Source organism: Wickerhamiella sorbophila (genome assembly GCF_002251995.1).
Source record: "Wickerhamiella sorbophila strain DS02 chromosome Unknown contig1, whole genome shotgun sequence".
Taxonomy (NCBI): domain Eukaryota; kingdom Fungi; phylum Ascomycota; class Dipodascomycetes; order Dipodascales; family Trichomonascaceae; genus Wickerhamiella; species Wickerhamiella sorbophila.
Window position 1 is genome coordinate 1365722 of NW_020193984.1, and position 25572 is coordinate 1391293.

At 50.1% G+C, this 25572-nt stretch overlaps 17 protein-coding genes across 17 annotated transcripts; 8 read left to right on the forward strand and 9 right to left on the reverse strand.

Annotated features, from left to right (window-relative positions):
- Positions 1 to 798: 798 nt before the first annotated feature.
- B9G98_00824 (Glucan 1,3-beta-glucosidase 2) lies at positions 799 to 2058 on the forward strand (the record flags this gene model as incomplete). The annotated part of the gene is made up of 1 exon (XM_024807382.1): positions 799 to 2058. One exon carries the CDS (start codon positions 799 to 801, stop codon positions 2056 to 2058), a length of 1260 nt encoding a protein of 419 aa, XP_024663150.1.
- A 1070-nt stretch (positions 2059 to 3128) lies between these two features.
- Positions 3129 to 5336, forward strand: B9G98_00825 (hypothetical protein; the record flags this gene model as incomplete). Its single annotated transcript, XM_024807383.1, has 1 exon — positions 3129 to 5336. One exon carries the CDS (start codon positions 3129 to 3131, stop codon positions 5334 to 5336), a length of 2208 nt encoding a protein of 735 aa, XP_024663151.1.
- Positions 5337 to 5540: 204 nt separating this feature from the next.
- On the forward strand, positions 5541 to 6152 carry B9G98_00826 (NADH-ubiquinone oxidoreductase 19 subunit, mitochondrial; the record flags this gene model as incomplete). The annotated part of the gene is made up of 1 exon (XM_024807384.1): positions 5541 to 6152. The coding sequence occupies one exon, from the start codon at positions 5541 to 5543 to the stop codon at positions 6150 to 6152; it is 612 nt and encodes a 203-aa protein (XP_024663152.1).
- Positions 6153 to 6358: 206 nt separating this feature from the next.
- On the reverse strand, positions 6359 to 6991 carry B9G98_00827 (hypothetical protein; the record flags this gene model as incomplete). Its single annotated transcript, XM_024807385.1, has 2 exons — positions 6359 to 6661; positions 6707 to 6991. 2 exons carry the CDS (start codon positions 6989 to 6991, stop codon positions 6359 to 6361), a joined length of 588 nt encoding a protein of 195 aa, XP_024663153.1.
- A 274-nt stretch (positions 6992 to 7265) lies between these two features.
- Positions 7266 to 7685, reverse strand: B9G98_00828 (Cytochrome c oxidase subunit 6, mitochondrial; the record flags this gene model as incomplete). Its single annotated transcript, XM_024807386.1, has 1 exon — positions 7266 to 7685. One exon carries the CDS (start codon positions 7683 to 7685, stop codon positions 7266 to 7268), a length of 420 nt encoding a protein of 139 aa, XP_024663154.1.
- Positions 7686 to 7919: 234 nt separating this feature from the next.
- Positions 7920 to 9407, reverse strand: B9G98_00829 (Aldehyde dehydrogenase 5, mitochondrial; the record flags this gene model as incomplete). The annotated part of the gene is made up of 1 exon (XM_024807387.1): positions 7920 to 9407. The coding sequence occupies one exon, from the start codon at positions 9405 to 9407 to the stop codon at positions 7920 to 7922; it is 1488 nt and encodes a 495-aa protein (XP_024663155.1).
- Positions 9408 to 10118: 711 nt separating this feature from the next.
- Positions 10119 to 11076, forward strand: B9G98_00830 (hypothetical protein; the record flags this gene model as incomplete). Its single annotated transcript, XM_024807388.1, has 3 exons — positions 10119 to 10651; positions 10722 to 10931; positions 10974 to 11076. 3 exons carry the CDS (start codon positions 10119 to 10121, stop codon positions 11074 to 11076), a joined length of 846 nt encoding a protein of 281 aa, XP_024663156.1.
- An 809-nt stretch (positions 11077 to 11885) lies between these two features.
- B9G98_00831 (hypothetical protein) lies at positions 11886 to 12632 on the forward strand (the record flags this gene model as incomplete). Its single annotated transcript, XM_024807389.1, has 1 exon — positions 11886 to 12632. The coding sequence occupies one exon, from the start codon at positions 11886 to 11888 to the stop codon at positions 12630 to 12632; it is 747 nt and encodes a 248-aa protein (XP_024663157.1).
- Positions 12633 to 12722: 90 nt separating this feature from the next.
- On the reverse strand, positions 12723 to 14129 carry B9G98_00832 (Type-1 glutamine synthetase 2; the record flags this gene model as incomplete). Its single annotated transcript, XM_024807390.1, has 1 exon — positions 12723 to 14129. One exon carries the CDS (start codon positions 14127 to 14129, stop codon positions 12723 to 12725), a length of 1407 nt encoding a protein of 468 aa, XP_024663158.1.
- Positions 14130 to 14441: 312 nt separating this feature from the next.
- B9G98_00833 (Glucose 1-dehydrogenase) lies at positions 14442 to 15275 on the forward strand (the record flags this gene model as incomplete). The annotated part of the gene is made up of 1 exon (XM_024807391.1): positions 14442 to 15275. The coding sequence occupies one exon, from the start codon at positions 14442 to 14444 to the stop codon at positions 15273 to 15275; it is 834 nt and encodes a 277-aa protein (XP_024663159.1).
- A 368-nt stretch (positions 15276 to 15643) lies between these two features.
- On the forward strand, positions 15644 to 17158 carry B9G98_00834 (Protein ROD1; the record flags this gene model as incomplete). The annotated part of the gene is made up of 1 exon (XM_024807392.1): positions 15644 to 17158. The coding sequence occupies one exon, from the start codon at positions 15644 to 15646 to the stop codon at positions 17156 to 17158; it is 1515 nt and encodes a 504-aa protein (XP_024663160.1).
- A 67-nt stretch (positions 17159 to 17225) lies between these two features.
- On the reverse strand, positions 17226 to 18216 carry B9G98_00835 (Nuclear fusion protein KAR5; the record flags this gene model as incomplete). The annotated part of the gene is made up of 2 exons (XM_024807393.1): positions 17226 to 17273; positions 17302 to 18216. The coding sequence occupies 2 exons, from the start codon at positions 18214 to 18216 to the stop codon at positions 17226 to 17228; spliced, it is 963 nt and encodes a 320-aa protein (XP_024663161.1).
- Positions 18217 to 18254: 38 nt separating this feature from the next.
- B9G98_00836 (DNA repair protein RAD4) lies at positions 18255 to 20696 on the forward strand (the record flags this gene model as incomplete). The annotated part of the gene is made up of 1 exon (XM_024807394.1): positions 18255 to 20696. The coding sequence occupies exon 1, from the start codon at positions 18309 to 18311 to the stop codon at positions 20694 to 20696; it is 2388 nt and encodes a 795-aa protein (XP_024663162.1). The 5' UTR covers positions 18255 to 18308.
- A 19-nt stretch (positions 20697 to 20715) lies between these two features.
- On the reverse strand, positions 20716 to 21576 carry B9G98_00837 (hypothetical protein; the record flags this gene model as incomplete). Its single annotated transcript, XM_024807395.1, has 1 exon — positions 20716 to 21576. One exon carries the CDS (start codon positions 21574 to 21576, stop codon positions 20716 to 20718), a length of 861 nt encoding a protein of 286 aa, XP_024663163.1.
- Positions 21577 to 21682: 106 nt separating this feature from the next.
- B9G98_00838 (hypothetical protein) lies at positions 21683 to 23011 on the reverse strand (the record flags this gene model as incomplete). The annotated part of the gene is made up of 1 exon (XM_024807396.1): positions 21683 to 23011. One exon carries the CDS (start codon positions 23009 to 23011, stop codon positions 21683 to 21685), a length of 1329 nt encoding a protein of 442 aa, XP_024663164.1.
- A 50-nt stretch (positions 23012 to 23061) lies between these two features.
- Positions 23062 to 24474, reverse strand: B9G98_00839 (2-oxoisovalerate dehydrogenase subunit alpha, mitochondrial; the record flags this gene model as incomplete). The annotated part of the gene is made up of 1 exon (XM_024807397.1): positions 23062 to 24474. The coding sequence occupies one exon, from the start codon at positions 24472 to 24474 to the stop codon at positions 23062 to 23064; it is 1413 nt and encodes a 470-aa protein (XP_024663165.1).
- Positions 24475 to 24581: 107 nt separating this feature from the next.
- On the reverse strand, positions 24582 to 25472 carry B9G98_00840 (Peptide-N(4)-(N-acetyl-beta-glucosaminyl)asparagine amidase; the record flags this gene model as incomplete). Its single annotated transcript, XM_024807398.1, has 1 exon — positions 24582 to 25472. One exon carries the CDS (start codon positions 25470 to 25472, stop codon positions 24582 to 24584), a length of 891 nt encoding a protein of 296 aa, XP_024663166.1.
- Between the last annotated feature and the right edge of the window lie 100 nt (positions 25473 to 25572).

A 25572-nucleotide genomic window follows, 5' to 3' on the forward strand; every position in this document is an offset into this window, starting at 1 on the left:
ACACTTGGTGGGGGAGGGGAGGAATGCCGATGATGATCCATCACTGTCGATCCATAGCCCAACCCACGATATAGTGGGTCCCTGATATGTGGTACCAAAGCGCTAACTGTATATTTCTTAGACACGATATCATACGGTATGTCAACTACATATTATTCCGTGAGCTTCGGCTTCTCCAATGCCCGCCCTAAGCTCAGGCATCCCCAGCGTGGGACTAATATCTGCCCTGACCTGCCGCTGGCATAGAAGAGCACATACCCAAACCCAAGGGTGAGCAGGTATGTTCCCACAGCATCGCATTTGACAGATAATTTTCGAGGCCCCTTTTCGGAACTTTCCTTATGTGCTACGCGTAATGATAACGTAGCAGCCTGAGATTTTCTGGGTGCTCAGGTACTCAAAGTGATGCTGCAACGTCGACCGAAGCGATCATTCTAGCTCGTTGTCCACTGCGGCACGCTCATCTGCAAAGATATATTAGCTCATGCATATCTGAAGCACCTGGCGAGAGGCAGGCGTGGTTTCTATGTAACGTCATCGTGCTGGTACTCAGGCAATTTATATAAAGCTAAAGTCATCTTAATTAAGTGAAGCTGCGTAAAATCATTACTGTGACACCACTCGCCGAACCGTTCATTCCCAACTAACACACCCTCTTCGTTTCAGACACGGCCTGCAGGGGTACTCTATTTTAAATTTATTCTCGGGAACGTGAATTTTGAGGAACGCTGCAACTTGACAATTAAGATTACGGATAACACGTTTTGGTTTTATCACGATTTTTACTTGTCACACATCATGAATTGGTTATCACTTGCCTTTGCGGCTACTGCACTTAGTGCTGCCGTAGACCCTATCTCGATCTCTGGTCGCTCTGAAGTTCCCGGATTCAACTACGATACTGACAAAGTACGCGGCGTCAATCTGGGCAGTTGGTTCGTGTTAGAGCCCTATATGACGCCTTCACTATTCACATCATTCCCTGACAATGCGATCCCAGTGGACGAATATCATTTGACCCAGGAGCTGGGTAAAGACCAAGCGAAGGAGGTGCTTGAGCAGCATTGGGCCACTTGGATCACAGAGTCGGACTTTGCTCAAATTGCTGGATGGGGATTCAACACTGTTCGTATTCCTATCGGCTACTGGGCCTTTTTGGCTCGCGATCAAGACCCCTATGTCCAGGGTCAAGAACAGTACCTGGACCAGGCCCTGGACTGGGCCCGCAAGTATAATATCAAGGTCTGGATCGATCTGCATGGTGTCCCTGGCTCTCAAAATGGATTTGACAATAGTGGTTTACGCGATGCGTTGGAATGGCAAAACCCTGAATGGTCCAACATCCAGGACACTTACACCGCTCTTTCTAATATTAATCAAAAGTACGCTGGAAGTGACTATTACGACGTTATCAGTGGCATTGAGCTTGTGAATGAGCCTCTGGGGCCTTCACTGGATGTCAACAAGATCAAGGAATACTATGAGGGCGGCTATAAGGACGTTCGTGGCCAGGGATCCCAAGGTGTCATCATCCACGATGCCTTTTTGCCTATTGGCACTATGAATGATTGGCTAGACATCAACGATGGCTACTGGAATGTGGTTCTTGACCATCATCAGTATCAAGTATTCAGCGTCGGAGAACTCCAGCGTACCTGGGATCAGCATATCCAAACCGCATGTGACATCGGCCGATCCTATAGCCAGGAAAACAAATGGAGAGTTACAGGTGAATGGTCTGCAGCACTGACCGATTGCTCTCCTATGTTGAATGGTGTTTATCGTGGTGCCCGCTACGATGCGACATATCAAAACAGCCAGTACATTGGCAGCTGCGCCAACATTAACGACGTCAGCTCGTGGCCAGAGGACAAAAAGCAGGCGACGAGGCGCTATGTTGAGGCCCAGATGGATGCGTACGATCAAGGCAACGGCTGGATCTTCTGGAGCTACAAAACAGAAAGCACTATTGAGTGGGACGTTCGACGTTTAATTCAAAACGGTTTGTTCCCACAACCGCTGGACAACCGCCAGTACCCTAACCAGTGCGGCTACTAACGTTTGCCGCTTGCTTTTTTATAGTGATTTAAATAGTAAAAACAGATTATCACACAAACACCTATAAATACGATGTTTGGTGCCTAGTTGTTTACAGCTTTTTTTTAATTTAAGATCATATGGGTCTTGTTCCGGTTCCTCGTGGCAGGAACTGGAAAACAACCGCCCACGCCTGCTGATTAACAGTCGTAACAATACAACGGCCAAACCAAGTCAACAGAGTAGAGCCAGAATGTGCTGCTTCTGAGTTAAAAAAATAAGTAAACACACGTTACCGTAGCATTCATTTACGCTATTTCTTGGTTCTTATTCACAATGTATTTAGCTCATCGTGGCATTCCAAGCGCTATATTTGTCCGGCTGCCTCCTGTCTTAGGTAACCAGGTACCTCTTTCGTTATGGTCTAAGCGATATGCAAAAGTTTGGACCGCAACTGCAGCGAATATTGGAATCTGTAGAAATGAGCAGACAAAACCAAAATGCTCGATCAAGACCGAGAGGGTGTAGATGTAGGTCAAAGTGATGATTCAGTATTTCGAGGTAGAATGTTATAATTAGATCTGCTTTATCCATTGTCGTGTCGTCCTACTGCCGTTTGTTCTCTATGCCAAGTCTGGCCGGGTAACCCGAGGTGCATGGAAGTGTGGGCTGACAAAGCCCCTACTACCCGAGTTTGTTGATCTTCATCCGACTACTATTGTCTTACCCATCTTTTTTTTCGCTCGTTAGATTGCTTTAGGTGGAAGCAGAACAATTTTGTTTCTGGACACTAGGAACCATATATTACCTGGGTACAATTCTTGAGGCTGAATTCAGGACGCCATTGCTATCTCTCTGCGTGTTTTGAGGACGGTCTTCCCCCCCCATACAAGGTGCTCCATCAAAACAATAGCCCCAGACTCACCCGGTCTACTATTACTCTAATTGATAGCCACTTGTGATCGGCTAAAAGGTGTAATAGACGCATTTTTATCCAGGTTTTCCCCCTGCAAACCCTTTATTTTATTTTTATTTTTGGTCCTTAGGTGACCTCCTCAGCCGACCTGGTCGCAACATCGGATTCTAGCACAATGTCGACAGCAGGATCTTTTTCACAAATACCACTCCCATCAAAGCAGCAGCAAGGTCCGGGACACAGAATAGGAGTGGCTCCGCCCAACCTTGCTGGCGACCCAGCTTTCCACTATGGCGGAGGTATTCACAACTTTGATAATGTGCCCTCGGAGCTTGTGAACACACAATTACTTATTGATAATGAGGCTATGGACCAGACCGATGCTGATTTCCAATTCATATTCGACTATGAGGATGAGGGAGCTATGCAGATGGAAGGTATGAACTGGCCGCTCACCCCGCCGCTCACGCTCAACCCCCCACCCACCATTCCAGCAGCTGGTTCTGTTAACGGCGGCATTGTTTCTCCTGGTTCTAATGCTCCGGTCCACTCGCCCCCTCGAAACTTGTCGCGGTTTTCCTCTACTTCGTCTTTGCCAGGCCTGGTACATACCTCACCCCACAGACGGGGAAGCATGGCAGGCGATCGATCGCGACCTGCATCACGAGGGCCTTCGCCTGATGAACGACGCAATAGTAAAGTGAAAGGCCAGGCAAGGATCGCGAAGAAACCTAGCCGACAGCAACTTCGAAGCAAGAAGAGTTTGCTGAACATGCAAGAGGAGCTCAAGAGCCCCCCTCCGACGACGGCTTCATTGACGAACGGTGGAACCAAGTCCATGACAACTTCTTCTATTCAGATGAACCGACAACCTCGGCATTTTCAATCTGTTGGACAATTCGGTACCCCTATGAGGCAGGCACCCAACAATATGCAGACGGCTGCGGCAGCAACAGCTCTCTATCCAGCCGTTGAAGAGTATTCTGAAGCAAGCTTTCAACGTGAAAGCATGACCCCATTAAGGCAAAATATGGCCCCTCCGTCGTCGACGCCGAATGCAATGGCAGCGGCCGCGGCAGCAGCCGCGGCAGCAAGTCAAGGCGGACCAACATCGACGCCGGTTCGCCGAGAGCCTGCGAATGGGTCGCCATCAACAATTGTTGTTAATGGCAGCTCCACAATACAAAGGACGAAGATTAGCCGCCCATCGGCGCAACCTTCTCCCACGCCAGCTGTGAGAATGCATTCATCTACAAAGCTTGTTGCAGTTGCTAGCGACATGTCACCTGCCAAGGGTATGTTCGTTCAAGAGAAGAAGAAGTTCACTGTGCCGCCCAAAAAGACATCCAAGTCATCCAAGGCCATTCCGGAAATGTCTTTAGCCATGTCGCAATTCCAAGTGCAACTGAACCCCCAGCCGTCAGTGAAATCCAAGGCGAGCACACAGAATATGCGACCCCAGCCAGTACGCCACATGCAGCTAGGCGGGCAGCCCAATAATCACTTGTTGCAGAATGGCCAACCAAGATCTCTGGCAGTGTCGGCTGCTGCAGTTGCATCTCAGCCACCACCGAACATGCAGCCCTACTATCTCAGTCCTGGAAACGGCGGTATGCCCAAGCAGATGCCACGGCAACCAGTTCGCATGCAAAATACCGCAGACCAACGATACGGTCTTGGTTTAATGATGGATAATGGGCAACAGCCCCCAAATTACCATGGGAACGGGTTCGTGAACTACTCTGTACAGCAACAGCACAATAAACCACATTTTGCAGCGCAAGCCGGAGCGGCTGCGCTCGGTGCCCGAAACCGACGACCATTGCATCCTTCCCCTCATGTTCAACCCCAGGCGCCTGCGCCGCATCAACACCACCATCGGGCACCGCCAGCACCCCAGCAACTGCAGCCGCCACCGCCCATGATGCACGAAGTTTTGACAACACGAGAAGACCAGCCGCAGTCCATGAGCTTTGGAATTCCACCGTCGTGGTCTCCACAGCAGCGGCCGGTCCCACCGCTGTCGTCGCCCGGATCAGGATCGCGAAGCGAATCTTTGCAATCGCGGGTGTCGGCGATCTCGCTGGATGAAGCATCCTGGACAGTGTTCAATCCCAGCCATTTCTCAAATGGGGTTTACGAGAAAAGCGGCTCAAAGACGAACGTGGCAAGCACCGTTTCGCTTGACTCATTCCCTAAAACGGCCTCTGCGCTCTCTCAAAGTACGTCACCCACGATCCAAGACCACGCGGTCGAGGGGACCCCCAAGATAGGATCAGTGGTAACGAACATGGAAGAGTTTGCTGTTGGCTGGAATGACGAGACCGAGGACGGTGGATGGGACGTTATGGACCTCCTCCAGCCCGAGTTCGCCTTTGAATAACACTCCGACAACCCTCCTTTTATTTAATTCTTGTCTACGACAACGACAACACGCCTCATTTTGTTCTTTTTAGTTTTGCTAATTCAATATATATTGATTTTTTTTTTGTGCCTCTACTCCTTCCCTTACGTTTTGCCCGGGGATTTGCTGAGAAAACCCATTTTGAAAAAGTGGATTTGTCAACCAATCACAACCTACCCAACTATGCTTAGGACGGTAACTCGGAACGGTGTTCCTGCCTTTAGCGCAGTGAGACTTGGCCTGCGGGCGGCACCTATGTCTAGTCTTCAGACACGTCCTGATATGGCCACGGATATGCCTCTGCCCAGCCAGCAGAAGGCGAGCAGCGCTGTGGACTACGCTCTGACTGGGTTGGACGCGATTGCCAACTGGAGTCGTCAGGGCTCTTTCTGGCCGGTTACTTTCGGTTTGGCGTGCTGTGCTGTTGAAATGATGCACGCCTCTGCTCCTCGTTACGACCAGGATCGCCTGGGTATTATTTTCCGTGGCTCGCCCCGCCAGTCCGATATCATGATTGTTGCTGGTACTCTCACCAATAAAATGGCTCCTGCTCTTCGTCAGGTTTACGATCAGATGCCCGAGCCACGCTGGGTTATTTCCATGGGCTCTTGTGCCAATGGTGGTGGCTACTATCATTACTCCTACTCTGTTGTTCGCGGCTGTGACCGTATTGTCCCTGTTGACGTGTACGTTCCCGGCTGCCCGCCTACTGCTGAGGCTTTACTTTATGGTATTTTCCAGTTGCAAAAGAAGATGCGGACGCAGAAGGTCACCCGCATGTGGTATCGCACTTAGTCTGCCACCATATATAACTAACTATAAAATGAAATCAACGTATCAGGTTAGCTTACTGGGCGGGGCCGTTACTGCTTTCGGGCGGGTGTTGCACGGTTCAACAGCAACTGCCAGAGCACTAACAGTCACTCTGAGCGGTTGGCGGCTCTAGCCTGGTTAGCTAGGCACCCATACACAATGCCTAAGTTTATCATAAATAGCTATATCTACTCGCTAGCAGGCTCCTCAGTCTCGGGCTGCTTGAACTGACGGAAAAAGGGCCGGTCGCGTCGCAACCCAGCCAGTTGAATCTGGCCGTGGGTTTGATACGACAGGTAGCCGACGCCGAGGGGCAGAAGACAGACAACGGCAAACAAGAAAGGACCAGTTTTTTTGTTGAAGCGGAAATACTGGCTGCTATTGTCGCGCATGCGACCGAACTGCTCGATAGCGGGGTCCTTGCGAAGTGCTCCTGCCATGGTTTGGTGATGACAAAACTGGCGGAGGGAAAATTTCGACCCAGTTATTGGCTGGGCAGAGTCGAGTGCTATTTATTCATCTAATCCGTAGTCTACGAGCCGCTGGTCGGAGCCGAGAAACAAAACACCTCGACCAGCAATAATCATTTTAGTGTACATATCAAACGTGTCCGGGGCGTCTCCGTCAAATGCTGCAGAGTACTCTCCAAGATATGCTGGGTCATAAAAGGACCAAAGGTAAGACCCGTCTCCAAAGTTGTACTCATAGCCCAAAACCAGGCCATGTTTTTTCAAGATTGGCGTTGAGTACTCGATCCACGGCAGCCCCGCGGGAGGTGCTGGATCCAGAACAATGTCGTGGATTGTCTTGACGCTGAACATGTCAGACTCTGCTGCTTCTGGGACGTTGTGGGCAGCACATATAACACGTATAGGCGGAGGAAACCACCAATTGATGCATTTACACAGGCAGTCTTTCACGAAGTCAACTAGCTGAGCCATAATTCACACCCCACATCCCGGAAAGCCAGTTGGCAGGGCAGCAAATACACTTAGTAAGGGAAGTTCCCAAGATCGCATGACCAAGACCAGTGGATTCAGGTACGGGTGGATATAGGAGAGAGATTAGCTTTCTACGGGCCTAAATAAAGACAATTTACTCGGACTTTTCAAACAACTCCTCGTGGAGAGTAATGCCAAGTTCCTCACGGACGTCCTTGAGCTCGGCAAGGTAGGCGTCGTACTGACTACGGGTCTCGACCTTGTAGCGCAGAGCCTCAAAGACACGGCTGGCGGTAGCGTAGTCGTTAACACGGCGAGCAGCCTTCAGGGCACGCTCGATGACAGTGGGAGCGGGGACCAGATCGTAGGCAAAAGCGTTGTTGAGCACACGCTGGACCTCGTAAAGGTCATAGGCCTCGTCGAACTCCTTCTCGTACTTCTTAGTGAACTCCTCGTAGCTGAGAGAATCATCAGAATAAAAACGCATGCCGGCAGCACGGGTGGCAGTACTGGTCATACCGGGGCGGGCAATCGCTCTCAAAGTGGGACGAGCCAGACGCAAGCTAAAAGACATGATTGTGAATGTAAGAAAAGTGTTTGTGATTGGATGGGACATTTGATCCTTGGGTCAGATGATTGCTTACGTGGGCTACACCTTGCACACCTGCGAGAAAACGGCATGACCCCTAGCCCAGACGAAAAAGCCTTGCAAGGATTCCAGGCACCCCACGCCTGAGGTTTTTTTTTTTTCCTCTTTATTTTCAAAACAAAAAAAAGACATGTATTTAGGATGAAACATATATTTTATTTACTCAATCGCCTTTCTAATGTTGGCAATGCGAACGCCCTTGGTCTCGGTGTAGTTGGCGAGAACATCCCGTCCCAGCTCGCGGCCAATACCAGACAAGCCATAGCCACCGAAAGGAACGTTATAGTGGGTTGCATTGTAAGTATTAACCCAAACAGAGCCCGCACGCAGATGATTGGCGACCCAGAGAGCACGACTAACGTTTTCGGTGTGCACACCGGCTGCCAAGCCATAAGCGTTGGAGTTGGCAAGCTTGATGGCTTCTTTAACATTCTTGAACTTGAAAACAACAAGAACAGGACCAAAAATCTCCTCGTGAGCAATGGTGTGGTGGTCCTCGACGTCAGCAAAGATCGTAGGCTTGAGGAAGTATCCCTTGTTGCCCAACCGCTCACCACCAGTCACTAAACGGGCACCCTCTCGCTTGCCAGACTCAATGTACGACAGAACCTTTTCAAACTGGATTTTGTTAGTCTGGGCACCGTAGTAGACGTTCTCGTCGAAGGGATCACCGACCTTTAGCTTCTCGGCCCGCTCGGCAAGAAGCTTGAGGAACTTGTTGTAAATACCCTCTTGCAGCAACAGTCGAGAGCCAGCGCAGCACACCTCACCCTGGTTACTGAAAATAGCATTCAAAGTAGACTCAATGGCATTGTCAATGTCTGCGTCGTCAAAGACAATGTTGGCGGATTTACCACCAAGCTCCAAAGTGATCTTCTTCAGGTTGGTCTTGGCAGAGCACTCCATAATCTTGCGACCAGTGGCCGTAGATCCTGTGAATGCAACCTTCATGATGCGGTCATGGTTGGCAATGGCAGCGCCTGCGTCGCCAAAGCCGGTAAGGATGTTTACTACACCTTTGGGGATACCAACTTCCTGGCAGATCTTGGCGAAAACGAGAGCAGAAAGAGGGGTGCTCTCGGCAGCCTTGAGAATGGATGTATTACCACAGGCCATGGCTGGCGCAATCTTCCAAGAAAGCATCAGCAAAGGATAGTTCCAGGGAATCACCATACCGCACACGCCAACCGGCTCGTGACGGGTGTAACTGAAATGGTTATTATCAGTCTCAATGACATCACCATGGTTCTTGTTGGCCCAGCCAGCGTAATTCCGGAAAATCCGGGCAACAGCTTGCGCATCGCCCTTGGCGGCAGAGTAGGGTTTACCGTTATCCCAAGAGTCAATAGCTGCTAACAGCTCGTACTTCTCCTCGAGGGCGCTAGCAAGCTTAAACATATAAGTTGCACGCTCATCAGGATCCATCTCGCCCCAAGCCTCCTGGGCAGCCTCGGCGGCATCGACGGCGGCGTCGACATCCTGGGCGTTGGCGTACTGGACCTCAGTGATCACTTCCTCGGTAGCGGGGGAGATAGACTCGAAGGTCTTGCCGCTCTTCGAGGCTACGAATTCACCATTGATGAACAGTCCAGTAGGCTGGGTGTATTTAATACCGTTGGGGGTGGTAAGAGTTTTCTCAAACGACATTGTTGTTAAGAAGTCAGCCCCCGATGCATTTATCTAATTTATATTCTAGCCGTTCATCAATATGCATGGGGGATGGGGGGGCCTTACAAAGCACGCAGATCCAAGCGGTCATGTGGTATTGTGGTATTTCCGTGCAGATAGCAAAATTGGCGCGGAATACAAACTAGAATAAACATCCAGTACATAACGATAGCATAGAAGTTTATAAGAGCTCAAAGATTCCGACGGGTGGCTTATAAAGTTACAACTGCTCTGCTGCAGCTGCGGGAGCTTAGATCGAAGAGGTGCATGGGTTCGTGGGATCTGATGGTAGTGGGCCAAATCGATGGGCGTGTTTCTTCTAGCCCATTTCCAGCTTGTATATTAACAAGCATGTTTCTGGCCCTTTTTTCTTAGATCGGCAATTCCCAGCGCCAATCAAGATTTCAAAAGCGATACATAGCAGACCGCATGTCACTAGTTTCCCAAGTAGATCGCACCAGCACTCTGCTCACGATAAGGGTATCTCGAAATCTGCGGAGTGCACTGTGGCTGCATGAATCTCTTGAAATGCACCCAAAAACAGATTTTTCTAAAGATTGATGGCAATATCTCGTAAATATACCACGTCGGGAAGTCAACTGCACATGCGCCTGGCTCCCCCGACAGCCATATAAACCGCGGAGACAACCGAAGTTTATCATCACTTTCTTTTCAAGTCTATCCATTCCAATGCAGTTCCTTTCTCTCGCTATCGCCCAGGCCCTCCTCGCCACTGCCATGGCCGTTCCCGTTGCCAACTCGCTCTTTTCCCTTACCGCCTTCGACGCCGAATTGTTCCCTGAAGGAAAGGCTTTGACCGCTAAGGCTGATGGAACCATCTGGCTCGCTGCCCCCAATGGTGAAGAGCAACTCCTTGTTGCTAGCCTCAGCGAGGACAACCTTATCCACGGTCTCCAGGTCCGCCCCGACCACTCTCTGGTTGCCGGCACCGCTGGAAACGACAGTTTCACTTTGACTTCTGATGCTTCCTTGACCGAGCACGGTGTCAACAAAGCCACTGTCTGCGTTGCCCAGAACGGTGAGGCCCAGATGTTCTGGGGTGATGCTGTCTGCGACAACAAGCACGCTGTTACCGTTCGCGCCAATCCCATTACCGAAGCCTCCGTTGACAACTTGCACTTGAAGAACAACTTCTGCTTCTGCGGAGGATGCAGCCGCAACCAGGCACCCAAGTGTGCTCCTCCACCCCAGCGCGCGCCCCCGTGCCCTCCTCCCGCCCCCAAGTGCGCTCCTCCTCCCCCTCCTCCTCGCGTTGAGCCTTGCCAGCCGCAGACTCAGTGCTCCGGCAATAGCTGCGGTGGTGACTGTGGCAGCTGTTTGGAGTGCGGTGGTTGCCCCTTCAAGTGCGGTTGCTGCTGGAAGGATATCCTCTGCCCCAGCAAGTGGTGTGGTATTTGCAAGAACTCTGGTTCTGACTGCTGCTGTGAGACCGTTGAGACCGTTGTTTACACCCGTGCGCCAGCTCCTCGCCCTACCCGCACTGTGACTGTGGTCGCTCAGCCTCCTGCTTGCACTCCCGTCGAGCCTTGCAATCAATGCGGCTCTAGCAGTTGCGGTGGAGGATGCTGCCCCGCTGAAAAGTGCGGCTGCTGCTTCAAGGATGTGCTTGATTGCATTTGCCCTATGAAGAAAGGTGGATGCGGCGGCGATTGCAACCCTCCCTGCGAGGAGTGTGTCGTTGTTGCTGAGCCTCCCTGCGCTCACGAGCCCCCCTACGTTCACGAGCCCGGCTGCGAGCACCCGACCCACCACAAGCCCCCCCACACTGTTGTGTCGACTGTAACATTTACCGCTTCGCCTTCCCCTCTTGCCCAGCCAGCTGTTACTTCTCCGGCCCTGAGTGCTGAGCTCCTGACTGATCTTCTGACCACCACGCGCACACACTTCGTGACTCTTTCCTCCGCAGTCGGTAACAAGGCTAATGCTGCTATTACCACTCCTGCTCCTAAGAACTAAACATGTTTTTAATTAAGCTGTGGTGAGCGCACTAAAATTTTTTCATTGGTATTCGTAGACCGTCTTATAATTTAAACTTCGTTTTTCTCCTTGTTTTGCACTGTTTTGTTCCAATCTCCAGCCTCGTAGCACTCTAATCTGAGACTATATGACAACAAACCGCTATAAGAAATTGAAAACATGTCAGTGTTTTCAGGTATTTTCAGGTATTTGCAGGTCTCTTCAGAATTACATGAAAATCTGATCTATGATCTCTAGCAAATCATTTCCAGATATAGATCCTGTGTGATACATGCATGAACTCCATCGAGATTTCTCCCGATGTAGCAAGTCGACAACTCCTGAATACGAATTGTCTTGTATGGTAGATCTACTCCCCTGAATAGGAAAATTAAATCCTGCAGACTGCTATCATATGGTTTGCTATAAATTTGAAAAGACCCCTGTTTTCTAGTCAAAGTTCTTAAGTTGCAATAGACAATGATCTTCAAGCATGTTCTACTACTGATGTCAGTAGCAGTCATGGCAGTTCCATTGGCTGATAACTATACACCAGATGCTGATCTTGATGCAGAAGTTGCACCAGAGCAGAGTGTTGAGAACGCTGAGAACGTTGAGAACGTTGAGGATGCTTCACTTGTAGACACACCTTTGCGAGCGTTGGATCGCGTCACGCATTTCTTCTCGAAGCATAAACATCATCACCAGGATTGTGGATGCCAGTCTTCCAACTGCTTACCACCCCCGGCTATGTATTATCCTCTTCAGCCGATTCAGCCGATTCAGCCGATCCAACCAATTCAGCCGATCCAGCCGCTCCAGCCGCTCCCGCCTGTCTACGAGATTCCTCCTCCTTATATGAGCCCTGCCACCATAACTAAGTTCAAGACAAAGGTGCACACGCACACCAATACCTACACCAATCTTGACGTCAACACCAGATTTAAGGTGTGGACACAAACTTACACAGACACTCATCTTTCTACTGCTACCCGCGTATTTTACCCCGAGCACACGCACACTCTTACGCGCACTGAAGAGTATCTGGTTTACCCCGGGTTCACCGCAGCTGTTCCCACTCCTGAGGCAGTCTGTGCTCCTGTAGCCTGCGCTCCGTGCTTCGCTGCCCCAGTGCCTGTGTGCTGTGACAAGCATCATGGCGACTGCGGTTGCGATTGCGGTTGCGACTGTGGCTGCGACCTTTGCCCACTCAGCTGGCTCAATTAGTCGCACTTAAAAAAAATTCTTATATATCCTGATGATATTTCGTGAATCAATAATTTTTGTACTACTTCACAGCCTAAGGTTACACGGGAATCAAGTGGTCTCAAAGTATCTAACCTTTTCCCAATCGGTAACGGCACGATTGTACTTTTCAAGCTCATGAAGTCGAGTGCCAGTATAATGGTCGACAAAGTCGTCGCCAAAAAGCTCTCTAGCGACGCTAGTTTTGGCACTGAACTTGCCAATTGCCTCTTGCATAGTGCATGGCAGTTTTGGGCTATTGAGGAAATCTTGCTCGGAGCGTGTTGGTGCAGTTTTGAGAGGCATTTCAGCTGCCATACCACGGTGACCCAAAGCAAGAATAGCAGCCAGGGCCAAGTGGGGGACCACGTCTGCACCAGGAATGCGAACTTCGAATCGGCAGCCCTTAGCATTGGGCTTTGCATCAATCAACCGGATACTGGTCAGTCGGTGCTCAGCACCCCAAGATATGGTGGTAGGTGCCCAAAAATTCGGATCTAGCCGTTTGTAGGAATTGATGTTAGGCGCAAATAGGATCATCACGTCCTCGAGACCATCCAAAAGCCCAGCCAAAAAGTGCTGGCCTGCCTGACTTAGGTATTTGACTTCTGGGAAGGGCGGGTCCGCCTCGCCTTCCGAAGAGAAAATGTTAGAATTGAACTCGTCCGCTAGAGAAACATGGATATGCCCCGAATTGCCTGGCAAATCACTTTGGGGCTTAGCCATAAAACAAGGGATTACATTGCCCACTTCAGTGCCTGCTTTGCGACATGCCAGTTTGAACAAGGTCGCCCGATCTGCGAGCAGACAGGCGTCTGCATACTCCAGAGCCACTTCGTAGACACCTGGACCGGTTTCTGAATGCAGACACTCGATATCAATACCAAACTCGTTAGAGTAGTCTAGAATTTTATTCCAGTACTCATTGCCCATCATTGGTCGATAAACCGAATATCCATGCATGCCCACTGTAAGCGGCACAAGATCTCGGCCGCCTTTTTTTAGCACTGAAGGACCCGACTCGTTGTAATTGAAGAATTCCAGCTCCATACCAGCTTTTGGATGCTGGCCATCGAACCGTGTGACCACTGATTTCAATAACCCACGAGGATCCTGCGCAAGTGGCGTTCCATCAGTGTTGGCAAAGTAGACCAAAGCCAATGAGGTTTGTTTGCCCGGTTGAAAGGGGAAGTTTCTGAAAGAATTGGCATCAATCACCGCTTCAATATCTCTATAGCCATTAGAGCTATTGGAAATGCCTAGCTCTGGCGTGTACTTGTCGTCGTTGAGATCCCACCCAAACACCACGGAACAGAACCCAACGGCGCCCTTTGCGCGCACTAGCTTTTCCGTTTTCACGACTTTGCCTCTAAGTTGTCCGTCAATATCAATTCCGGCTATCATTGTCCAATCTCTATACGCGGGCGTGTTGGTGAAGTTCTTTTCAAACTTCTCCCGCACATTATTGAGCCACGACATGGAGGGAAGTTAGTAGGTAAGTTTGTGAAGCTCTCCCTGCAGACGGTGATTAGAAATGCATATACGGATTGCAAGGACGGAGATTGGGACAGCGGCGAGCTAGGAGGGCCGGTTGCAACTACTGGGGGCAGTCTAACTGGAAAACCAAAAATTGGACTACCAAAACGTCTCGACTGGGAAATTTACGGACAAGTGGGTTTCCCAAGTGATACGAACGGTGCAGGATGACTACGGTGAACGGCTGAAGCCCTAGCCCTCGGTACCTAAAAGGCAGCTGGCTCCCCCGGAACGTTTGACACTTACACGTTGATCATGGTGGGAAGATTGGCTAACAAGAACACTATCATTACGGGTGCCGCTGGAGGCATTGGCCTGGAGACAGCTATCCAGTTTCTCAAAGAGGGCGCCAACGTGGTGATTTCTGACGTGAACGACAAGGGTCTCACGGCGGCGGAGCAGAAGATTAAGGAGGTTGTTGGTTCCTTTGAGGGCAAGCTGGTGGCCAAGGTTGCTGACGTATCTAACGAAGTGCAGGTTATGGCACTAGTTGAGGTGTGCGAACCATGGGGCGGAGTCGACGTCATGTTCAACAACGCAGGCATTATGCACCCGGAGGACAACGGGATTTTGAACACCGAGGAGAAGATCTGGGACCTCACACAGGCCATCAATGTCAAGGGTGTCGTCTATGGCTGCAGGGCAGCGATTAAGTCGTTGCTCGAGCACAAAAAGCCCGGATCAATCATCAACACCGGATCATTCGTTGGCCTTATGGGTGCAGCGACGCCTCAGATCGCCTACACCGCCTCCAAAGGCGCCGTCCTGGCTATTTCCAGGGAATTGGCCGTTTGTTACGCCCAAAAGAACATCCGGGTGAACGCGTTGTGTCCGGGCCCGCTCAACACGCCTCTTTTGCAGGCCTTTTTGGACACCGACGAGAAACGCACTCGCCGCACCGTGCATCTGCCTATGGGCAGATTCGGCGAGGCCATTGAGCAGGCCAAGGCTGCGGTATTCCTGGCCTCCGATGAGAGCTCTTATGTAACTGGCCAGGATTTCCTCGTTGACGGTGGCCTTACCAGGGCGTATGTTACCGACATCACTGGATCTGCAGCTGCCCCTAAGAACCTCGCATTCGGGCTCTAGATGCACTGCCGCGACAGCCCAGTTTTAGATAGCCAGATAAAAAAAATACGCGAATAAAACTTCAAGCCGCGCTTTCTTTCCCGGCCGACACGCCGCCACGTCCAAACGGACCGAGCGTGTCTGCCAACGGAAGCTGATAATGCGTGCTTCACATGCAGCTGACGTAAACGGAAGCACAGATCCGTAAGAGTGGCTGCAACTGAGTTTTAAACACCCAACGTGTTTTTTATACTTGCGCGGTATATGTGTCTGCTAGACTAAGCTCATAGTGGCGGTATTTTTTCTGGTTTCGATCGGACAATTGGTACACTACAGTAGGTCCCGTGTTTTTCTTGTTTTTTTGCTTCAGCTAGGCGCTCCGATTCAAAATGCCGCGACGCCCCAATGCCTCGCCCCTGGCAATTGACATTAATCTGGACCGCGAGCCTGGTGTTTTTATTTTGAGGGGCTCACCAGAGGAATCTCCTTCGGTGGCGGTGCGAGGAAACGTGGTGATAACGACTCCTGACTCGATGACTCTTAAACGTCTCAGTTTACGGCTCGTGGGCAATCTGAAAATCCGCTGGAACGAAAGCTTTACCTCCCGACAGAGCTCCAACGTACAGTACCCGTTGAGGTACGAAAAGGTTGTTTATGAACAGGACTATGACGATATCGATTTTGCCATGATCGCCACTTCTGGGTCACGAACTCCCCTGAGCGGTCGCACGACCCCGATCAGCTCCATGACGAATTTAGCATCGTATTTTTCCGCAGCCCATGGTTCTGGTGGCTCCGGAACTTCCACACCCGTGGGCAACCATGTCAGGGCGGGCACACACGTCGTGCCGTTCGAGTTTGTTGTTCCCGGCTCTATTCCCGAAACCGTCGAAGGCAACACGAACGTGCAATATGCCTATACATTAATTGTGACTGCAGAAAGAGGGAGATTCCACCCGAATCTTGTTGGCAAAAAGCACCTGCGTTTTGTTCGTACGCTGGGCGTTGATCTCTATGACTCAAATCACACAGTTAGCGTCACAAACACCTGGCCAGACAAAATCGACTATAACATTGTTTTACAGTCAAAATCTGCTGCTATCGGCAGCAGGTTCGAAGTCGGATTCGAGTTCCAGCCGGTGCTCAAAGGACTACGGCTCAAGACAATACATGCAGTGCTGGTGGAAATGCTTAGCATCTCACCGCCAGGCTATCAGACAAACAACAGTGAACGAGTAGTGTTCGAGAAGCTTTTTGATGTTGATCGACCTGATTTCATGGGTCCAGATCAATGGAATTTTTCTTTGTCTTTGAAGCTGCCCTCATCATTGGGGGCCGCCAGTCAGGACTGTGCGATGGTACCGCACTTCAAAATCACTCACAAGCTGAAGATTTTTGTCGCGTTGAGAAACCCAGATGGACATACTTCAGAGTTGAGAGCCTCTTTACCAATGGTACTGTTTATCTCGCCGGCGGTCCGCATCAGCACAGGAAACCTGGCAGCACCGCCCCGTACCGAGGAGGAAGCCCGGAGCTCGTCGCAAGAAATATTGTTTGATACTACAGAATTGGAAGGCCCTGATAGTGGTTCTGCACCTCCTAATTACAACGAGCATGTTTATGATCAGGTGTGGAGTGACATGCCTACACCGTTATCTCTTTCGCCCACCATGAGTGGATTGCACACGCCTTTCAGTCCTAATAGTCGGCGCCCGATGCCTGGATTCGATCCAGCAGAGGCTGCCCAGCTTCAGGCTGGTCTCAGAGAGCTAGCCCTCAGACAAAACCAGGAAACGCCCCCCGCGGTTGACATTGTGGCCCTCAGCAGAGTGCCGAGTTATGACAGTGCAGTAAACCGCCACCAAGCTTTGCCTGCCACCGCTCCTCGTTACGAGACTCAGTAAAAAGCGAGATCTTCAACAGGACTGCGGTGACGGTACATAGATGATAGCTTCCAAATTAACCCAATTACTAGCCCATAAACAGCAAACTGCACGATCGTTGAAAATGATTGGAGAACTGATACGTAGCTTCTGACTTTGCTCACGGATGTTTCCAGGTGGGTTGTCGCAAGCTCCAGCCTGGAAGTTGAAGAGTTCACCACAGACTCCAAAGTGCTTATGCTTTCGTTTTGCCGGCTGTCGTAAATGTCTAGTCGATGAGCCATTGAGTCTAGTTTGAAAACAAGCATTGTATTTCGGACCTCAAGGCTCGCAAAGAGATCTTCCAGAGCAAGCATCATGGCTTCGATGTTTGTCAATTCAGAGTCGTAAGAGGCCAGAGCCAAGCGATTTTCACTCAGCTGGCTATAAAAGATTGACAAAACCCTCGTGAGGTCGTCAGTAACCGTTTCAACATTGTACAAAGAGGAGTGAATGACTGCGGACTTTTTGTGCAACAAATCCAGTTCATTGCTGAAATGGACCAAGTACTGGGGCATGGCATTTGCCAGGTTTGTAGTGTTCGTCAAGCCGCATCTCAATGCCTCCAGCTCTCCAGCCAGAGAATCCAGCTTGGCTTTCCAAACATTTGACGTCTCAATTGCTTCCTCAAATCTACTCTTGAATTCTCTCAGAGTTTTGTCGTGACCTTCATGATGATCATACATTGCCGAACTGACATTTTGGTAGAGCTTGACGATATTTTCGAGCTCATACTCAGACCTATACTCACTGCAGATGGTGGAAATGTATCGATAGTTCCCACTGAATGTGGTCCACCAGGTTGATTTCGACTCCAGCAAACCCGTACATTCCATCAAACTGCTGAATTGTCGGCAGCTCTTTGGATACGATATACCAGCAGCATCAAACTCACAGATCGAGAGCTGCACCCCAAGCCATGTTCGTTCCGCGACGTCTTCAGGAGCATTGCAATGGGGCAGAATATTGTCCAAAACTTTCAAAACACAGTTCGGACTGTGTCCTAATTCATTGATTCGAGCAATTAATTCTAAGGACATGGACTAAAAAAGTTCAGGTGGGCCCCTACATTATATGCAGCCTCTGGCGGTGCTTCTGCAGTTCGTCCGCTTGGTCATAATAGTAAGCCACCATGGGCGGCGTCCACAAGCTGGCACCTGAGTATGAGGAGCTTTTACGGCAACACAAACGGGAGACCAAAAGACGGAAAGTCGCCTCTCCACCGGCCAGACCAGAGCCTGATATAGTGGATCTGGTGTCCTCGGAGGACGAGTGGGATGAGGTCGAGCTTGATCAAAGTGAGGATGAAGGTGAAGGGGAGTCCTTTGACGAACCTTCCGAGGAAATTACTGTTTCATTGACGCCTATACCTGATTCTCGGCCCAAAAAGGAAGCATTATTCTCTCGAAAGGAGCGACTAGAGATCCACACACTGACTTTGATGGCGTTGATCCTGCATACTAGGACTCGCAATTCATGGATTTCTAGCCAGAAGGCTCGAAAAGGACTTGTCAACTTGCTGCCAACAATCGTGCAACAGGAATTGCACCCTCCAAACCACCTTTCCTACAATTTGAAAACTAAAAAGTTGATGGATGGACTTCGGGCTGCCATAAGGATCTGGAAGCACAAATTCAATATAACTTGCATCGGGCTGTATTGCGTGGGATGGGAAGAAATTGGTCAACCCGAGCGGGCAATTACACCGGTTTTAACTCAGGATCAGTTTTTCGCTCGACTGGAAAAAAGGTCTGGATCGGTTGATTTGTTTACGCAAGGATTTTGTGCTTTACTACGGGCCAATGGTCTTGAATGCAGATTAGTTTGTTCATTACAGCCTCCGGATTTTACGAGCCCAGGAAAGTCGAAGCAGAAACCAGTCACCATACTCAATCGCCCGCCGATTTACTGGACTGAAGTTTGGGATCCCTATTCTGATCAATGGATTTCTGTCGAACCATGTCAAGGATTAGTCCAGGTTGTTCGTGGAAAAAGCTCATTCGAGCCTAATATCACAGATAGCCGAAACATTATTCGCTACTGTATCGCTTGGGATATGGCCAATAGATCCAGAGACGTTACAAGACGTTATGCATCAGAGTATAACGCCAGGACGAGAAAAAAACGTTTGCCATTTGCTGGTACGGCATGGAAAACAGTAAGTGACAAAGTCTTATCGAGGTTTTCTGCCAAAACCCTTACTAAACGAGAACTGGACGAAATTAAGCAGCTGAACCGGCGTGAACAAAAAGAGGGAATTCCATCTAGAATTCAAAACTTTGTGGGCCATCCAATATACGTTCTTGAACACCAACTTAAAAAGAACGAGTATTTGGACCCTAAGACTCCTTGTGGCAGGCTTGCGTTGAAAGATCACAAGTCATGTCCTATTTATTTGAGAAAAAATGTCAAGCAGTGTTTGTCTGCTAGATCATGGTACCGAAAAGGTCGTATTATATTACCTGGCGAGCAACCAAAGCTTTATCGAAGGTCAAAGAACCTGATGGGAGAAGAGGAAGATGTTGGGTTGTACAGCAGGGACCAAACAACAGATTTCGTTCCAGAGCCTGTTGTTGACGGAGTAGTGCCGAAATCAGAATATGGAACCATTGACTTGTTTGTGTCCTCCATGCTACCACCAAACAGCGCTTATATTGTTGACTCTTTTGGTGAAAGAGCAGCCAAGGAGCTCGGTGTAGACTATGCACGGGCAATTGTTGGAGCCGAGTTCGAAAGACGTAGTGTGAAATCAGTTTACAAAGGCGTTGTTGTGCCTGCTGCCAACGAGGAAGCGATCAGAGCTGTCTCTCTGGGACTTAGAGAACTCGAAATCGAAAAAAAGCAGCAAGAGGAGAATCTGAGGCTAATGTCAATGTGGCGCCGGCTCATTATTGGTGTCCGAATTTGGAACCGTATTGAGTTGATGAATCCTGAAACTCCAAGTGCGAAGGAACCAGTGTCTGAGCAGTCTAAAACAGAGTCGAAAGAGCATCTTCCTGTTGAACCGTCAGAAACGAAACCAAGCGCATGGGACCCAGGATCAGACTCAGATTCGGAGGTAAAGCCAAGTGCGTGGGATCCGGGGTCGGACTCGGATTCAGAGGTAAAGCCAAGCGCATGGGACCCGGGATCAGACTCTGACTCGGATGTGCCGAGTGCGTGGGACCCGGGTTCAGATTCTGATCTTGATGCAACTAGAACAAAAGACACCGATCAGATCAAACTGGAGGTTGAACCAATTGGACCAATTGGTTTGGACCGAAACAACGAACCAAATACCAACCCTACGCAAGTTTCGGTAGCTAGGCGTTGCGAAAATATCAGTCCAGTCCAGCCCAAGCCAGAAAAATTACAGGCGACACAACCTCGGTCCAAGAAAATCTGCGTGGATCTCAACGAAGTGATTCATGAGGTACGTACTGTTCCGACTGTGAAGCCACCCGCACCCGCAAAGTCGCCAGCTATTGAGAGCGACAGCAGCGACTTTCCGGACGTGTTCTTAGATGATGATGAAGACTAACTAATACTGCTAAAATAATTTATAGACCCTTTTGGGCCTTTTTGCGTGCCTTTTCTGCAGCCAGGCGCTGAAGCCTGGCTTCTTCTTCCTGATCTTCACGACGAGCCTGGCGAGCACTCTTCATTTCTTCGGCAAGAACGTCAGCGCTTGTGGCCTCCATGTCGTCGTCGGAGTAGTCGTCGACAAAGTCTGATCTACTGCGTCCCCGGTTGAACAATTTCCAAATCTCATCGCGGTACGACGGCTCTTCCTCCTCTTCATCATCGTCAATAAAGTCGTCCATGTCGTCATCCCTATCCTGTGCAACAGATGATTTGCGTCGCAGCTTTTCCGCAAGCTTTGCCGACGGCAGAGCGATGGGTGCAGGGCCGCTACTGCGTTTCAATGGCTGCTTTTCGGCAGGACTCGGCTGTCTCGGAGCGGGTTTCGCAGGTTTGGCGGCTAGAAGGGCAGCAGTTTTCGTTTGCTTAGGAGCGTCGGGCTTGCGCCCTCTTGTCTTCACTTGCAACCGGAACTTGTCTTTGTCCAACGTCTCGGCCTTTTTCATGATATCTTTGAAACTAAACTTCTTTTTGGCAATCCCATCCGGGGTAGCTGGCGCACTGGCTACAGGAGTACTCAGGTGCGGTCGTTTTGATTCTTGAGCTGACAGCTTTTGGGGTGGTCTCTTTAAACTGGACTGAGCAGGCGGGGCCTTGGCTGGTTTCATCGCTGGCTTGGCCACAGGTTTACTTGGAACTGGACGTCCAGCTGGAGTGGCCGCCGTACGGACCGGTGCTGCGGGCTTCTTGACAGCTGTCGAAGGTGGAGAATTGTTCTTGTCAACGGGCGTTGGCGCGGGCTTTTTTGAGGTGTTTTCGCCGCTGGCCATCGCCAGCATATGGCGGAAACTCATGGACTCACGCCGTAGTAGGAAGTTAGATGACTGTACCTGGCGGGAGGAGCGGGAAAGATTAAATTACGGGACATAAACTACATAGCGGCGGTTAGCGAGACAAGCTAGACCTTCTTTGGGTTAAATTCAGGCTGCCTATGACAAAAGAAATTGCATAGTCTAGCTGGCCTGTTTCCAAGATTTTCAAGAGGTCGCCTTTATTAATGCGATCGAGATCGGTTGATCCCTTCAACGAGAGCTCGATTTGTTGCTGGATAGTCAATTCGAAACTGAGCAATCCTTGTGAGACGCGTCCTGCTAGAACTAATGCGTCCTGGCTCTCTTGTATCGAAAGATTGATTTCAAAAGAGCTGAAATTCGCCGGCTTGTCTTTGAAATCCAGAGCATCCGCTATAGAGATATCCGCCTCTGAATTATCAACAATGGCTGGTCCCTTCAGCACGCTTTTCACCAACTGCAGCAGCATGCAATCCTGCCGGAGGACGGCCAGGATGTCAGGGATATTCTTGGGGTCTGAAATAGGTATTGAGGAGATTTGAACCCAGTCGCAAGGTAACAGATTGGCAATAGTGACGTCCAGATCATCGGATTTTTGACTTTGAGCAAACGCTGGGTGCCTTTTCATGGTGAATGTTGACATGTACCGTCTTTCATTCAGTGACTCTTCTGCGCTGGACGTCTCCGCCTTGAGCTGTTGGGCAACTGATTTGCGAACGACAACTGGTGGACTGAGAGCTAGAGCGAGTTCTGCTCGCACATCTCTTGGTGTTAGGGCTTCCTTGTCGACGTCTGCCCACTCTCCATCTTCTTGAAGCCATTGTGTATTAACATATAAAGCAAATTCCCTGCGAGAACCAGCACAGGTATCGATAAATGCGTGATGCTTGTTTTTTTCATTTCCAAAGTACCACAGTCCAACACCAAGTCGACCGGGGTTGATTTCCGGGACCCCAAACGACTTTTTCACCTCAGGATCCATGCTGTTTGACACATATGTACATACGGCGTTCCCCACTTCATCTAGGGCTCTGAAGCAGTCCACGTCTTTAGTGGAAAAGCGATCGCAGCGGCTGAGAAACTCGAGGATCTGCGCGAACTGGCCCAACCGAGGACGCCGTAACGACCCAAGAATGACCACTTCTGGGTGGTTTTCGTTGGCCATGAACGAGAACTTGGACTGTTCTGCAGGCATTGAAGCCAGGGATATAGAAACAGTCGTAACCTGGCCGTTGACAAAATCTACATCGATCACCACAATAGAACCAGAAAGACTCAAACGCACGCCTCCATCGGGCAGCGTGTCCTCAAACGTTTCAAAGTGATTCTGCGTAACAAGATGCTTCAGGTTAGCCTTGTTGAGTCGACCCGGAACCGACTGAAAGTGGGCGGCTACCCTCTCGAGCTCAGCGCGATATTCCATGATGACAAAAGGCTCGATGGTTAAGAAAAGTTACAATATATATCTATAGATCACAAGCCATTGATACCATTTTCGTACTTGTCCAAATTGTATTCCTCCTTGTGGCGGCCAAGGAACTCCTTGAGCTCTTCTTGCTGCTCCTTTAAGATGGCAGGCGCCGCGGCCCAGACGTCCGTGAACACATGCTTGATTTCAGGGAGCTTTACTTTTTCGGCCGCAGAAAACTCGCGCAGGATGTCCTTGCGCAGCTCGTGTCTCGCAGACATCTCGTCTTCGTCGGACCACCACTGCTGCTTCTCCATCCACTTGCGCATGCGAGAAATCGGGTTGTCATGGCGCTTCCAATTCTCGACCTCCGTACGCGAACGATATGCAAATGAGTCGTCAGACGTGGAGTGGTGAGAAACTCGGTACGACATGGCCTCAATCAGCACGGGGCGCTGCTCTTTGACGGCCATTTCACGTGCCATAGCAGTCACACGGTGGACGGCAAAAAGGTCATTGCCGTCAACGCGAATGGCGGGAATCCCGTAGCCTGCACCACGGCTGGCAATGCCGTCGCCGCGAAACTGTTCCTCGGTGGGTGTTGAGATGGCATAGCCATTGTTGCGGCAAAAGAATACAACGGGGCAATTGCGAGTGGCCGCAATGTTCAGTGCACCGTGGAAATCACCTTCAGAAGCAGCACCGTCACCGAAATAGCACATCGAAATGGCCGGGGTGCCGCTCATTTTCAACGCATAAGCCGCGCCGGCCGCGTGAGGCAGCTGTGAAGTCAGGGGGCTGGAGATGGGATGCACGTTGATCCGGGCATTTTGATAGTGCACTGGCATCATTCGACCTCGAGCAGGATCGTCCGCATTGGCGTAAAGCTGAGACATCAGCTCTTTAAGTGTAGCGCCCCGATGGAGTAAAACACCTTGCTCGCGATACTGACAAAAGATCTGATCGTCAGGTTTCAATGCAGCAGCACTGCCAACAGAGATTCCTTCCTCACCAGCTGAAACCATGTAGAAACTCAAGCGGCCCTGGCGTTGAGCGTCATACATGATCTGGTCCATGATGCTGATGGTGACCATGTCGCGGTAAATTTTAGTCGCCTCTTCGCGAGTGAACGGCACTTTATAATCCGGATCCAGAAGATTGCCCTCTAAATCAAGTAGTCTGTATGTCTTGATCTTGGGTATACTTTCTGGATCAATCACGTTGAGCTGTCCTGTGAAATCTCTATCGTCTTTCTCGAGACCTGGATTCGTGGCTTGGTGACTAGCCTGTAGCATGCTCCGACGAATCGCACATTTCGAAAAATGCCGCGCCCTCAGAGCGAAACCGCCATATCTCTGTGCAAACATACTTGTGCTGGTTGGTTTGGCAAGTTGGGTAGACTTGGACTCTGCGGGTGAGGTTTTATGCAGCCGTGCATGGCCCTGGGTTGTGGGGGAATCCTCCGACATGGAAACCATATGCCAACAATAGTACCAGAAATATATGAATGGCCAAACTAAATATTCCAAACAAGTATTTGAGTATCTGATTTAGTGCTCAGTAAAAAAAATACACACCCTACAGCTCAAGACCGCCCGTCTTCTCCGCGTTGTGCCACCCAATCTGGGGCTCCGCTCTGGCGGGGTACTTCAACCACTTGTTCTTCCTGGTAAGACATCATTTCGGCCTCCTCAACCTCATCTCGCTCTGAGTATATTTCTCTCATCTCCGCGGTCATCCGCTGTCGCAAGTCTATAGTAATACCTTGAAGCACCTGCTCAAGCTCGGCCTCGTTGAACCGGTTCCGGGGCAATGAAGCGTCTGGTCGTCGAACATACCGTCGGGTTACATCCCGTGCTCCCGTCACAGAAAATCCAATCACGTAGGACATTTTTTTACCCCAACCATCAGCGTAGATCAGAGGCCGGTCGTAAGCTTCCTCGCATGAATCGACATGAATCCACCGCTCATGGAATGGCGAATATACTTCGTTCCAAACGTGATCCTCAGCGTTCCAAACATATCTAACATCCAGATCTAGTGCTTTCAGTAATAATGTAAATGCATTGGCCCATTCGCCGCATCGGCCGCATCGTGTTTCAAGGAGCCTTACCGGGTCGTTATACCGAGGGAATCGGGTCAAAGTGCGGCACTTTTCACAATGATATATCTCGACTGCACGCGCACCATACTTTGCTTCTTCAGGTCTTGGTGGTTCCGCACCTCGAGGATTTGTTTCGCCACCACATCTATCACATTCAGGAGAATTGACCCATTTAAACCACTGTTTGAACCACTTTAGCAGGGCCATTACAAGATGGTCTTCAAATCCGCCCTCCTTACCAGATGAAAGCGCACTTTCGGCCTGTTCGTATAGTTCCGCCAGTGGGATCGTATCCAACGCTTTACCTATCGCAACTTCATGCTCATAAATCGACTGGTTGCTGCTCAAATGGAACAACTCCTCAACACCCATATGAGGCCGGACAGCGTAATTGGATTTGTCAGATGATAAATCGAACCCGTCAGGCAGTCCGGCCTCTGGCTCATCCAAAGCTCTTAGGAGGCCTGATTCT